The 14,267-nt window shown below is 42.3% G+C and overlaps 1 protein-coding gene across 1 annotated transcript; it reads right to left on the reverse strand.

The window, feature by feature from the left end:
- Nucleotides 1–1,814: 1,814 nt before the first annotated feature.
- On the reverse strand, nt 1,815–13,463 carry tmbim4 (transmembrane BAX inhibitor motif containing 4). Its single transcript, XM_060839321.1, has 7 exons — nt 13,329–13,463; nt 8,532–8,640; nt 7,804–7,909; nt 5,979–6,012; nt 4,455–4,572; nt 3,221–3,266; nt 1,815–2,530 (listed from the first exon to the last, which is right to left on the reverse strand). Exons 1-7 carry the CDS (start codon nt 13,411–13,413, stop codon nt 2,324–2,326), a joined length of 705 nt encoding a protein of 234 aa, XP_060695304.1. The 5' UTR covers nt 13,414–13,463; the 3' UTR covers nt 1,815–2,323.
- Between the last annotated feature and the right edge of the window lie 804 nt (nt 13,464–14,267).

The raw sequence follows: 14,267 nt of genomic DNA on the forward strand, positions 1-14,267 counted from the left end.
CAAGGACTTATTGATCAGAATAAAGAAATCTGATAATTGCACAGAGTGATAATCTTGCCTGTAAAACTGCAGAAGAGAGAATATGACAATCTACAATGTTTTCAACAGGAAAGTACCTGGATCTTGGATTTTAAAACTAAATTCAGAAACGTAAGAGGAATTGCACAAATAATAGAAAAATGTGAGTTAAAGTCTAGTTACTTTGTTTTCAACTTAGATGCAGAAATGTCTGGAGTTATGTGATGGAGGTTTCTTGGTTTTGTTTGGGAGTTCACTGATGATTGTACTTTTCTCTTGGACCACTGAAGTCAAATTGAAAACAGAGGATAGTAACCACAAGTATTAGAAATAGCAGAGAGAAAGAGAGAGTGAATAGAGAGCTGAAAGATAGAGGCAGCAAGGTTGCAGCTAGGAGCTCACGTTTATACAGAAGAGACTCAATTCATCAAATTTAAAAACAAGCTGAAAGATTCACCTAGCAATGGCTACAGGGAGGGATTTCTAACTTATCCTTTACCATAAAAGCTGCAAATGTGTTGCTGGTCAAAGCACTGCAGGCCAGGCAGCATCTCAGGAATAGAGAATTCGACGTTTCGAGCATAAGCCCTTTCCTGATGAACGGCTTATGCTCGAAACGTCGAATTCTCTATTCCTGAGATGCTGCCTGGCCTGCTGTGCTTTGACCAGCAACACATTTGCAGCTGTGATCTCCAGCATCTGCAGACCTCATTTTTTACTTTACCATAAAAGGTCAGCTTGGACAATAAAATTTATCTGGTTGGAAAAGGAAGAATAGTTTTGGACCGATTGAAGAAAATAAAGTCTACACAAGAGACAGAGCAACATTTAACTGTGGCAAGGGTATTTTTGGTTATTGTAAAAGTTAAATAGGGATAAGTAGCTTTCGGAAAGTGTTAATTCAATGTTTTTAAGCTGTTCATTGGAAAAATCAAACTTGAAATCTTGTTTGTCATCATTTTCGTCATTCACTGGAAGTTCTACTTTGTTTTTTAATATGTTATTGGTCTTTACTAGGATATGACAAATATAGCATGAATAAACATGTGGCTCAGCTCACCAATATGTTTATATTTCATATACGCTGCAAATGTGTTGCTGGTTAAAGCACAGCAGGCCAGGCAGCATCTCAGGAATAGAGAATTCATATTTCATATAACCTGCTTTCCACTATTTAACTCTATTCCTTTCCCCATTTATGTATTTACTTAAATTTTATGCTAAGTTTCATTCATGATAGTCACCAGTTCCATTTTCTAACCTCTGAGTTTAACTAGCAATGCATTCTTGACCTACTTGAAATGTATCTGTAGGTACTGTTGCATGAAATGTCCCATTTTAATACTTCAAGTAGACCATGTCAGGTACTATAAATGAAAACAAAAGGTCTACATATTTGCCAAAACGTGCCTTTTTATAAATCTGAGGTAAAGGACACTTCAGCTTGGGTCTGAATAAATAATTTGTCCCAAATTAAAAATAAACACAAATTGACAGTCTAAGGTGGGATAGGGGTGGATGAGTAGACCCGAGTAGTTCTCAATATCAATTGGCATTATTGACCTTTTTAAAAATACTTTAACTTTCTCACTATGTTTTACAAATCTCTTATCCCTCTGTAATTTTCTCTACTCCATGATTCTCCACCTCAGGCCACTTATTCACTTTACATCACTCCACCTTTGTCAGCCATGACTTCACATATGTAGGTCCCTCAACAAAAGGAGGTATTTTGTAATTGTTTGCTGAGTACAAGACAAAATCATTATATATCTTTTAAAACAGGCACTAAAGTATAAAATGTGAATTACAGATTTTATTCAAAGGGATGACTTGTACTCAAATGATTTTTTCTTACAGAATAGGACTTCAACCTATAAACACAAATTACAATAGAAAAGAACAGACAAAAAATCTTTCATTGAATCCATGTCACATTAAGAATTACTTTCTTCCAGTTTAGCATCAAATTTCAATTCAGATTTTTAAAAAATTAAGCTCTCTAAATTCAAATCAAACAAAGCTGAAAATATGTTGGATTTTGCGTCTGGATTGGTGTTCCTCCACAATTTATAATATTTTTCTTCAACTATTCACCCAGAAGTGCCCTAAAATTCCATCAAGCAAAACTATACAAATTGATGATTATTAGTTAAAACTATCTACAGCAGATAACAAATACAGATATGATCACTAAGAACAAAGTTAGATAATAAATCAGCAAGTCCATACACAAAGGGCACCCCTTCATTAAATTTCAGTTAGAGATATATTAACATCTTTTTTTCTGCAATAATTCTAGAGATTACTTCTTGTTAAGTGATTGCAGGATTCGAAGGATATGCAAAAACAGATTAATGATATCCAAATATAAGTTAATTGAAGCCAGTACATATTCTTCAGGTGAAAGCTTGTGCATCAAAACATGTGTATCATAGATGATAAAGCCACAGAAGAGGAGAGCTCCTGCAGATGCAAATACAAGCTCCACTGTGTCACTCAAGAAAAACAGCTAAAGAAAATTAACAGACAAACATGTTAGGAATTCTCTTGTATTTAATGCAATTACTTTCTCTACTTTTAAATGATACATAATTAACACTGGATCCACTAATTCTACAATGTAAATGTTTCAAGATTCACATGAACAATCCAGCTTATTTTGAACAGAAGCATTAAACTATATGTCTGGCAGCACTTTGATCTCAGCTGATGTTCTAGCACTAAAAGGTCATACAAATAGATCATTAATTAAATCTAATACAGGTGGTATGTGCACAGTTTAGCTGTCCCACTATCAAAAGTAATTCTCTGGATTATTCACTAAAATATATCAAGAATTACTCCCTCCCTCCAGGACTAGATATCATATTGGATTATTTTCACCAGAGGAAATTATAGTTACATGGAAACCTCACTGATCCAAGATTATGACTTCTGTAGGGCCTTATTTCTATCAGATACACAAAGTATAGCTTCGTAGCAGGGCCTTAAAGCTTTTGTCTACATATGGCAGCAGAATATATTACATGAATCTCACAAAAGAATGAAATAACTTATAAAGATGCATATTAAATTAATAAAATCCAACTAATTTATCTATACCCATGTCTCTAGCCACATATGTACAGTGAAATCCACAGTAAATGTATTATGATTTAAACCAATTAATTTCATACCATTTAGAACAAGCAATACTTACTCTTAAAAATCCAGCCAGGAACAAAATCCACAGACATGCAAAAAGACTAAGGAGAAGACAAAAATGTAAAAATTGCAATTTAATCATTACCCAATGCGGATTATAACTAATCATAAATTGGATGTGACAATTAAGGCTAAGCATCATCAGGTCTGTGGAAACTGTTAAGATATGACATATTGGTAACTTCGCTATTTTGTGCTTTGGTCAATCCCTAAAGTTATACAAGTATACAAACTATTAATTGAGAGTACATGCTCTCAGATTAAAATCCTCAAAATCGTTTTAAGAACAAATGCTAGCCTACGCATAAACAAATGGATTTTTTTTAAATGGCCAGTTTGGCTTCTGAACTGAATTTGAAATTACTGCTATAAAACACAGAGTGACATCATTTCCTTCCCAATTTGGTCATTACAAAAAAGTAGTAACCAGGACTGACACTTTTTGTCTGCTTAACATACTTATCTGCAGTCTACTGGTGGTGGCCATGAACATTGTTACACAACATTTAACAATACACAATGGCTCTTCAACAAATAGCTCTTATCTGTGCAAGTAATTTACAATGATATATAACAACACTACTACTACAGTAAGATTTCCACAAGTTTTAGATGTAATGTATTACTGAACAGAAACTTACACTGTAATATAAACCAGGGCATAACAATTGGCATTCTTCACTTCCCTTTGCAAAGTTATAATTTCTGAAATTATTCCCTAGGCACATGAAGTCCTTTGGTACTTAACCTATGATGTCACTGAGTGAATTTTAGCAGAATGTGCAACTGCAGGGCATCACAGATACTATTATTGTGTCTTGAATCAATGTCACTTATACTGTAAATAATACTGTTTCTATATTTTATGCAATCAAAATAATTATGAATTGCTTATTGTTATAACGTTTGTAGTTAGCACCCAAAATGTTAAGACTCCTATCATTTGAGTTCAAAAAGTGCACTGAAGAGCCACAGTGTAGAAATAAGAGATCTAAATGAAAATTTCCAAACTCAGCCATGACACAGGATCAGCACAAGAATGAACTAAATAACAGCTGTTTTCAGGTCACAATGCAGCAATTTATAGTGGCAATTTATTTCCAGGTGTTTAAAAGTACATTATCTAAAAAAATTCATCTTTAAAAATATGTAGTATCATAGTATCCAAAACTAAAAGGACATTGCATAGAACTTAAAGCATATCGGTTTTCTCTTTCCAGTGAACATACCCTGCTCCATATTTGCTGAAATCCCTCTTTGATTGAAATGTGTAGACAGTCAATGCAACAAATACAGCTGTAGTCAGAATGAATGCTTGCAGAACCACGGAATAATCATAGAAAGTGACTAAAAATGAAAAAGGACAGATTTAAAACATTGTTAGTCACCGAATAGACAGACTGTTCGCAATATATCTCTGAAGTAACGTTTGATTTACTACAGTATCTGATAATGATTAGACACAAAGGCATGGATTTCTAAAAGCTATTTCATACAGGCAAACAAAACTTAGCATAACTCTTGGATTTTAACTCATTACATTTAACCAGTTATGTTTCTTTTCCTGTTATTGCTCTAACATAGCTGCATTGATTTCCGATACCAGAGTGAGGTGGCACAGCCACCGAGCACACGTGAAAACACAACTTAGCACTGCCATTATAGTTTGGCAGAATTGACATGTATGTGGTTTTAAATAAGCTGTACTGTGCTACTAGACCATCCAAGAGGTACCCCTGAAATTAATTAGAAAACCGTTGACTAAGAGGCACAGTGAGAAAGAGCCCTCTATGCCTCACCTGCTGTTGTCCTCACTGTATAAGTAAAGTGGTGGGGTGTGCAGTTAACAGTAGGCCTTTGCAACAACCAAGGCACCAGGAGCAGCCAGAAAGTTCTGTTGCAAAGGAAGTGGCATGTCATGTAGTGAGGGAAGCAACCAAGAGGGGTCCAGAGGGAAAGCAAGCAATGTGAAGTGTGACGGGGAGCAATGGAGGTGTTCAATAGGCCCTGTGCAGTGGTGTGACATTGGCATTGCCGTCTGCACATGTGCAGGTAGCCACCTTGGCACTGGCAACACACACTCCATCCTAACATACACATCATAATGGATTTATGTGTAAAAGTCTCAAATTCAAGTTATTGGAAACACTGCACCTACAAGTGTTCAGTTTATTTACATGATACATTTCATCTTCATAAAGCAAAACTCAAACTGCCAATTGTATGCACAGCTAAAACTGCAGATTACAAAGCTGAGCATTAATAAACACGTTGTTCCTTTGTCTGGCTTGGATTACTCTCTCCAATGAGGTTATCTGACGCAACTGCAAGAAAAATACAGACACATTGTGGTAATCTATTATATTGAGTATATCGGAGTATTGTGGGCCATCTTGTCAAAGACTATTAGCAATTTTATCAAAGAGTATCAATTTGGTTCCATAATTCAATTATCAAGTATATCAATGTGGAATCATATCAATATCAGGGTATCTCCACTACCACCTTCCACCCAAGGAGTTATAAACCAGAAAAATTGCTCAAGTTTTTACTTTACATGATATTTACATACCATGCTTTCCCTAGTCAAACTTTGCTAGTAGTAAAGCAAAAGGAGAAAGATTGATATAACCATGATGATATGACTGTTCGTATGCACATTCGCAGAAACAAATAACTCATTACTTGTAATATGTTGAGTTAAATCATGTATTCCTGCAAACAAAAGCTAAAAATGGAGAAAAAGCCCTTACCAGCAGCAGCCACAGTTGAAGCTTCCAGCAGGGTCTGTGGAGAAAACATTTACTTTATTCATTCATGCAGCTACCATGGGCAACTCTCCTACTAAAAACCCAAGACAAAAATGACAACAAACATATAACACACACAAAACGTTAATGGTTTCTCTCTCCACAGATGCTGCCAGACCTGAACTTCTCCAGCATTTTCCAATTTTACTTCAAACAGATTATGATCACAACTTTAAAGATATACAGCGCATCGTTCCACACCAACTTTTAAAATCAATTTTGACAGAAGCATTATCTACGGGACAGACTAGGTCAAGCAATTTAAAATTCATCAGGACAGAAGTTACCCCAAATTCAAGCTGAATTGTAATTAGTCAAAAGGTTTAAGATGTGTAACCCAGGTTACACAGAAACAACTTCTGGCTAGCAATTAGGGACAACTGCCAATTTTAACATGGCTTTTAGGCATAGAACTTACAGGGAAATTAGCCCACAGTTGTCAGTTTTGACAGTCAGTAAGTACTGCACAAATGAAATAGATTCAAAAAGTGTGGTGCTGGTAAAGCATAACTGGTCAGGCAGCATCCTAACAGTCGATGTTTTGAGCAAAGCTCTTCAGAGCTTACTCCTGATGAAGAGCTTATGCCTGAAACATCAAATCTCCTGCTCCTTGAATGTTGCCTGACCAGCTGTGCTTTTCCAGCACCACATTTTTTGACTCTGATCTCCAAAAACTGCAGTCTTCACTTTCTCCTAACCAAAATAGATTGAACTATAACTGAAATGTGATTTATGTTAGCTAGAGATATCTAACAATCCCATTTGGAAATGTTAACTTTTGCCAGATCTTGTAAGAAATAACTGATTTTAACACTAGAAGGTTACATTCCAATGCTATTGCTATCGTATTGTATTGATTTCCCTCCATGTTGTATGATTTGGATTGTGTAGATCAATTAACTTGTAAATACATAGCTAACAAGTGGCACATAATCCTAAGAAACAGTATATTTATTCACCGATAGGAATATGTGATGAGCATCTTTAGTGATTTTCAATTAATTATATAATAAAACTGCTGGCAACATCTAAACCCATGATTCCCGATGAAAGGCTTTTGCCCGAAACATTGACTTCCCTGTTGCTCGGATGCTGCCTGACCTGCTGTGCTTTTCCAGCACCACACTCTTGACTCTAATCTTCATCATCTGCAGTACTTACTTTCGTCAAACATCTAAACCCAGACTGGTAAACTTACAGGGATGCAGGATTCAGTTCATAGGAGAAATTGCTTTTAGCCTTGAACAAAAATAGCCTGAACTGTCAAAAGCACATTTGTTAAAATCATTACACAAATTTATGAACATTTAAAGTTCAGTATAATACAATCTTGAACATTACGATAAACTTCAGAATTATAACACATTTGTGAAATAACGAATCCTCAATGTAATGTTTGTATTTAATTGGTTTTATGAATAGAAACCAGGACCTACATGTTCTCATTTGGCAACTTTCTAATTTATGTAAACAATTTAATTTTTAAGATCAGGTTTTAGTTTTCCGTGAGAATATTAAAAATATTTTCAGAAATCAAAGAGTAACTTTACTTTCAATTATTCTACAGGAGCATACTTTATTCGTGTATGGCCAGATTTCTCGATCAAGCATTTCACAATTGATTCTCACAATAAGTTGGTTGGACAAACTTTCTTTCAGTGCAGTCACACGAAACTGATAAAATAATGCCTTTAACAATTTAACTCAGTGATATTTAGTTAACATATCTGTATATGATCTCAATTCAATTACTTTGTTGAGTACTTACAAAAGCAAACAGGAGATACAGATTAATGGGATGTTGATGTCTATAAATCGCCAGAGCAATTATTAGACCCAGCGATCCTAAACATGCTACCAACACCAATTCAGGGCTAGAATGGAAACAAGGTAATCAAGTTAGAAGCACACATAGAAAAATAATACATATTTTTATTAAATTTTAAATTCAGAGGAGATAATGAAATTGTAGCATTATTGCTAGACCCAGAGATCCTGGTAATGTTCTGGGGACCCAGGTTCAAATTCCCCATGACAAATAGTAAAAATTGAATCCAAGAAAATCTGGAATTAAAAGTCTAATGATGATCATGAATTCATTGTCGATTGTTGGGAAAACCCATCTGGCTCACTAATGTCCTTTAGGGAAGGTAACAGCTGTCCTTACCTGGTTTGGCCTACATGTGACTCCAATCCCACAACAATGTGATTGACACAACTGTATCTGAAGAGGTATGGATGGGTAATAAATGCTGGCCTTGCCACTGTTGCCACTGATGCCAACATTCCTCGAACGATTTTTTAAAAAAATGTCATTATAGAGTGGCAACAGAAGAACATTTGTAATCTACTTCAATATTAGAACTGGAATTAGATAAACTTAATTACTGGAATGCTCACATCACATCATACCTTAGTCACAACAAAAACAAAACAATTATGGGAAATGGTGACCTAATCCAATGTAATGTATATTACAAAACTAATACAAGGTACCTTCCATGAACGACATCCTTGATTGTATCACTATACATGAACACAGCAGATGTCACAGTAGTAAGAATAATCTGGACAGACAAGATGGTGTATACCTTCCGCAGGAACCCTATCACAAGAAAAGAACTGACATTAAATATAACATCTAGAGGCAACATTTATGTCACAAGGAACATTGTGGTTCTAATGACATACTTATTAATCTCTTCAAAGTACCGTATTGTTTTCACCTATTGTGTTCTTGTCATTTAGAGATAGCCTTTCCAAAGATTTTCTAATCAACCTGTTCTGAGATGTTATTGCCCACCTTTGGAGTAGATGGGACTTGAACTTGGGCTTTCAAGTTCAGAAGTATGGACACTACCATCACCTCAAAACCCTTTGGGTAGCCTTTCTACACCTTTCTCTTCTATCACCTGCAGCTGATGATCTCTCCCTGTCACCTTTCAGACTAATTGGTCATCCACAAATAAATCTTCGAGTAAAAAGTGAGGTCTGCAGATGCTGGAGATCAGAGCTGAAAATGTGTTGCTGGTTAAAGCACAGCAGGTTAGGCAGCATCCAAGGAACAGGAAATTCGACGTTTCGGGCCAGAGCCCTTCATCAGGAATGAGGAGAGGGTGCCAGGCAGGCTAAGATAAAAGGTAGGGAGGAGGGACTTGGGGGAGGGACGATGGAGATGTGATAGGTGGAAGGAGGTCAAGGTGAGGGTGATGGAGATGTGATAATCCTCCACTTCCCGCTCCTCCGCCCTTGAGCCCCGCCCCTCCAACCGCCACCAAGACAGAACCCCACTGGTTCTCACCTACCACCCCACCAACCTCCGTATACAGCATATCATCCGCCGTCATTTTCGCCAACTCCAAACAGACCCCACCACCAGGGATATATTTCCCTCCCCTCCCCTATCAGCGTTCCGCAAAGACCACTCCCTTCGTGACTCCCTCATCAGGTCCACACCCCCCACCAACCCAACCTCCACTCCCGGTACCTTCCCCTGCAACCGCAGGAAATGCAAAACTTGCGCCCACACCTCCTCCCTTACTTCTCTCCAAGGCCCCAAGGGATCCTTCCATATCCGCCGCAAATTCACCTGCACCTCCACACACATCATCTATTGCATCCGCTGCACTCGATGTGGCCTCCTCTATAATGGGGAGACAGGCCGCCTACTTGCAGAACGCTTCAGGGAACACCTCTGGGATGCCCGAACCAACCAACCCAACCACCCCGTGGCTCAACACTTTAACTCTCCCTCCCACTCCACCGAAGACATGCAGGTCCTTGGACTCCTCCATCGCCAGAACATAACAACACGACGGTTGGAGGAAGAGCGCCTCATCTTCCGCCTGGGAACCCTCCATCCACAAGGGATGAACTCGGATTTCTCCAGTTTCCTCATTTCCCCTCCCCCCCCACCTTGTCTCAGTCGATTCCCTTGAACTCAGCACCGCCCTCCTAACCTGCAATCCTCTTCCTGACCTCTCCGCCCCCACCCCACTCCGGCCTATCACCCTCACCTTGACCTCCTTCCACCTATCACATCTCCATCGCCCTCCCCCAAGTCCCTCCTCCCTACCTTTTATCTTAGCCTGCCTGGCACCCTCTCCTCATTCCTGATGAAGGGCTCTGGCCCGAAACGTCGAATTTCCTGTTCCTTGGATGCTGCCTAACCTGCTGTGCTTTAACCAGCAACACATTTTCAGCATCCACAAATAAACCCCATGTCACCCAGAACAAATCACAGACCCAAATGATATCCAAAGAAAACATAACTCTGTGATTCCTATTTTCTCCACAAAGCTTCCCCACCTAGTCACATATTTCACAGTTTAACTTGCCCAGATGCTGTAGCCTTCATCATACCTTGGCCACTGAACCAGTTGAAATTACAGTTCTAAGACTCAGACAACAGGATGGGCCAATAGGTTGAGGAGTGGCAGATGGATTTTAATTTAGATAAGTGTGAGCGCTGCATTTTGGAAAAGCAAGTCAGAGTATGACTTATACACTTAATGGTAAGGTACTGGGGAGTGTTGCTGAACAAAGAGATCTTGGAGTACAGGTTCATAGTTCCTTGAAAGTAGAGTCGCAGGTAGATAGGATAGTGAAGAAGGCATTTGGTATGCTTTCCTTTATTGGTAAGAACATGGACTAAAGGAGTTAGAGGGTCATGTTGCAACTGTACAGGACATTGGTTCGGCCACCTTTGGAATATTGCATGCAATTCTGGTCTTCTTCCTATTGGAAGGATGTTGTGAAACTTGAAAACGGTTCAGAAAAGATTTACAAGGATGTTGCCAGGGTTGGAGGATTTGAGCTACAGGGAGAAGCTGGTGCGAGGGGTGATCTTATAGAGGTTTAAAAAATCATGACAGGCATGGATTGGATAAATGAACAAGGTCTTTGCCCTGGGGTGGGGGGAGTCCAGAACTAGGGGGCAAAGGTTTAGGGTGAGAGGGGAAAATTTAGAAGGGATCCAAAGTGCAACTTTTTCTCACAAAGTGGTGCACATATGTAATGAGCTGCCAGAGGAAGTGGTGGAGGCTAGTACAATTGCAAGATTTGACAGGCATCTGCATGGGTATATGAATAGGAAGGCTTTTGAGGAATAAGGGGCAAGTGTTGGCAAATGGGACTAGATTAGGTTAGGATATCTGGTCCGCATGGATGAGTTGCACTGAAGGGTCTGTTTCCGTCTTACATCTCTATGACTTAATAACAGAAAGTCCCACAACACCCCTTCTGAAATGGACCTATTAATTTCTTTCAAAACGAGAAGACTTCTATCTTATCCCATTTCAGACAGAATAAGGATTTGTGACGTGACTTTTAGAAACGGACAAATTTTTTACAAAGTTCTATCATACAGGGAAACACTCACTCCTTTTTCCCCACCATACTATCACTATCCCATCACTCACGGAGCTTCCACCACCATTAGATTAGACTTGCAGTGTGGAAACAGGCCCTTCGGCCCAACAAGTCCACACCGACCCGCCGAAGCGCAACCCACCCATACCCCTACATTTACCCCTTACCTAACACTACGGGCAATTTAGCTTGGCCAATTCACCTGACCCGCACATCTTTGGACTGTGGGAGGAAACCGGAGCACCCGGAGGAAACCCACGCAGACACGGGGAGAACGTGCAAACTCCACACAGTCAGTCGCCTGAGTCGGGAATTGAACCCGGGTCTACAGGCGCTGTGAGGCAGCAGTGCTAACCACTGTGCCACCGTGCCGCCCACTGGCACCGTGCCGCCCACCATATTCTATTCTCTCTCCCAAATCACTTTCTCCTTCGCCAACACTATCCAATTCCCCTGCCACCTCTCTCTCTTTCCCACCTCCCTCATCTTGCTCATCAAGACTTTTTCTCCCACTCATTGCCACAACCTTCTCCCCTCCAACCTACTTTACCCTCCCATTACTTAGGCTGTCACCACCAACCCTGGTCTCTCTCACCCCACGTCCCCCCACACCACCCCCCCCCCCTCCGTCTCGCTCGCCCCACGTCCCCCCACTCCCTCCCGTCTCGCTCGCCCCACGTCCCCCCACTCCCCCCCGTCTCGCTCGCCCCACGTCCCCCCACTCCCTCCCGTCTCGCTCGCCCCACGTCCCCCCACTCCCTCCCGTCTCTCTCGCCCCACGTCCCCCCACTCCCTCCCGTCTCTCTCGCCCCACGTCCCCCCACTCCCTCCCGTCTCTCTCGCCCCACGTCCCCCCACTCCCTCCCGTCTCTCTCGCCCCACGTCCCCCCACTCCCTCCCGTCTCTCTCACCCCACGTCCTCCCACTCCCCTTGTCCCCCCACTCCCCTCGTCCTCCCACTACACCCCCCCCGGTCTCTCTCACCCCACGTCCCCCACTCCACCCCTCCGTCTCTCACCCCACATCTCTCCCACCCAACGTCCCCCCACTCCCCCTGTCTCTCTCACCCCACGTCCCCTCATTCCCGTCTCTCTCACCCCACGTCCCCCGTCTCTCTCACCCCATGTCCCCCCACTCCCTCCGTCTCTCTCACCCCACGTCACCCCACTCCCCTCATCCTCCCACTCCACGTCCCCCCACTCCCCTCGTCCTCCCATTACACCCCCCCCGTCTCTCTCACCCCACGTCCCCCCACTACCCCCCCGTCTCTCACGCCACGTCCCCCACTCCACCCCCCGTCTCTCTCACCCCACATCTCCCTCACCCCAAGTCCTTCCACTCCCCCTCCGTCTCTCACCCCACGTCGCCCCACACCCCCGTCTCTCTCACCCCCTGTCCCCCACCCCCGTCTCTCTCACCCCCTGTCCCCCTACTCCCCCGTCTCTCCCACCACACGTACCCCCACTCTCCCCGTCTCTCTTACCCCACGTCCCCCCACCTCTCTCACCCCATGTCTCCCCACCCCCCCCCCCACACACACACCGTCCCTCTCCCCGCCCCATCATCTCTTCCCCCTCAGCCCTCTCTCTAACCTCCCCCGACAACGCCTCCATTCCTCCTCCCCTCCCCACCCGCTCTCCCGACGCCTGACTCTCTTGCGGCCTCTCCCCCCTCCCTCAGTGCGCAATGTGGGCCGCGGCCGCAGCTCCAGTTCCTGCCTCTACCCCCCTCCGTGCCCCTGCCCCGCCGGGCCGGGCCCCCTCTCTCCCCGTGCCCCGCCGGGCCGGGCCCTCTCTCTCCGTGCCCCTGCCCCGCCGGCCCGGGCCCTCTCTCTCCGTGCCCGTGCCCCGCCGGCCCGGGCCCTCTCTCCCCGTGCCCCTGCCCCGCCGGCCCGGCCCGGGCCCTCTCTCCCCGTGCCCTTACCCATGCGGATGTCGACACTGGCCGACGCCACACTGGTGCCATAGTTGAAATCATCTTCGATGGACGATCGGGGATAGGGATCCATTACTACTCACAACAACTACTTCCGAGGTCACCCGCTGACCTTTCCCTGTGGCACAGTCCGATCCCAGAGCAGCTCGGCCCTCACCGCTTGGAGCAATTCCCACTCCCTAACCTCGCCCCAAACCCAGCAAATCAAACACTGAAGCAAAATACTATCGCTGCTACAACACTTCCAGTTTATTATTGTGTTGATTCAATTTTCTTTTATTCTTTCTTTCGTTTTAACAGCTGCAGTGCAACCATTTACACCTTAATTTGACACATCTTTTGTTTGTGTGTTATATTCATTACTAACCCACTCCGTGAAACATTTCATCATTTAATTTCTGACCTAGACCTTATCGTTTTACACAGACTTTCCCTTTTGTTTCTTTTTGCTGCACCTTTCACTTCCTCACCAATTGCATTTATCTTTCCCCAATTCTGAAGAAGAGTCATTGCCCTGGAAGTTTAATTTCCCTTGACATTCAATAGCATACGCATTACAAAATTCACTATTAACATCCTGGGAATGATCATTGACCAGAAATTGACTTGAACTAGCTGTTTAAGTATATGTGGTTACAACAGCATATTAGAATTTATTGTCATATGTACTCAAATACAGGAGTATAATGTTGTCATTCCTATCTTAGGTACAAAATCTTAAGTATAAAGTAGAGAAATAAAGAAACAAAAGTTGAATGTCACATCCTCTTTAGTATTAAACGGAAAAGCAAAGAAATAAGGTTAAAAGTTCAACTGTCTTTTCTAAGTTGAGAGTGTGTTGCATCTCCCCAGCCGCCCACCCCCTTCCATTTATCTCTCCATCCCCAAGACTTCCTCATGCTCATTCCTGATGAAGGGCTCCAGCCC

This window comes from Hemiscyllium ocellatum, chromosome 19 (genome assembly GCF_020745735.1).
Source record: "Hemiscyllium ocellatum isolate sHemOce1 chromosome 19, sHemOce1.pat.X.cur, whole genome shotgun sequence".
NCBI classification, from domain to species: Eukaryota; Metazoa; Chordata; class Chondrichthyes; order Orectolobiformes; family Hemiscylliidae; genus Hemiscyllium; species Hemiscyllium ocellatum.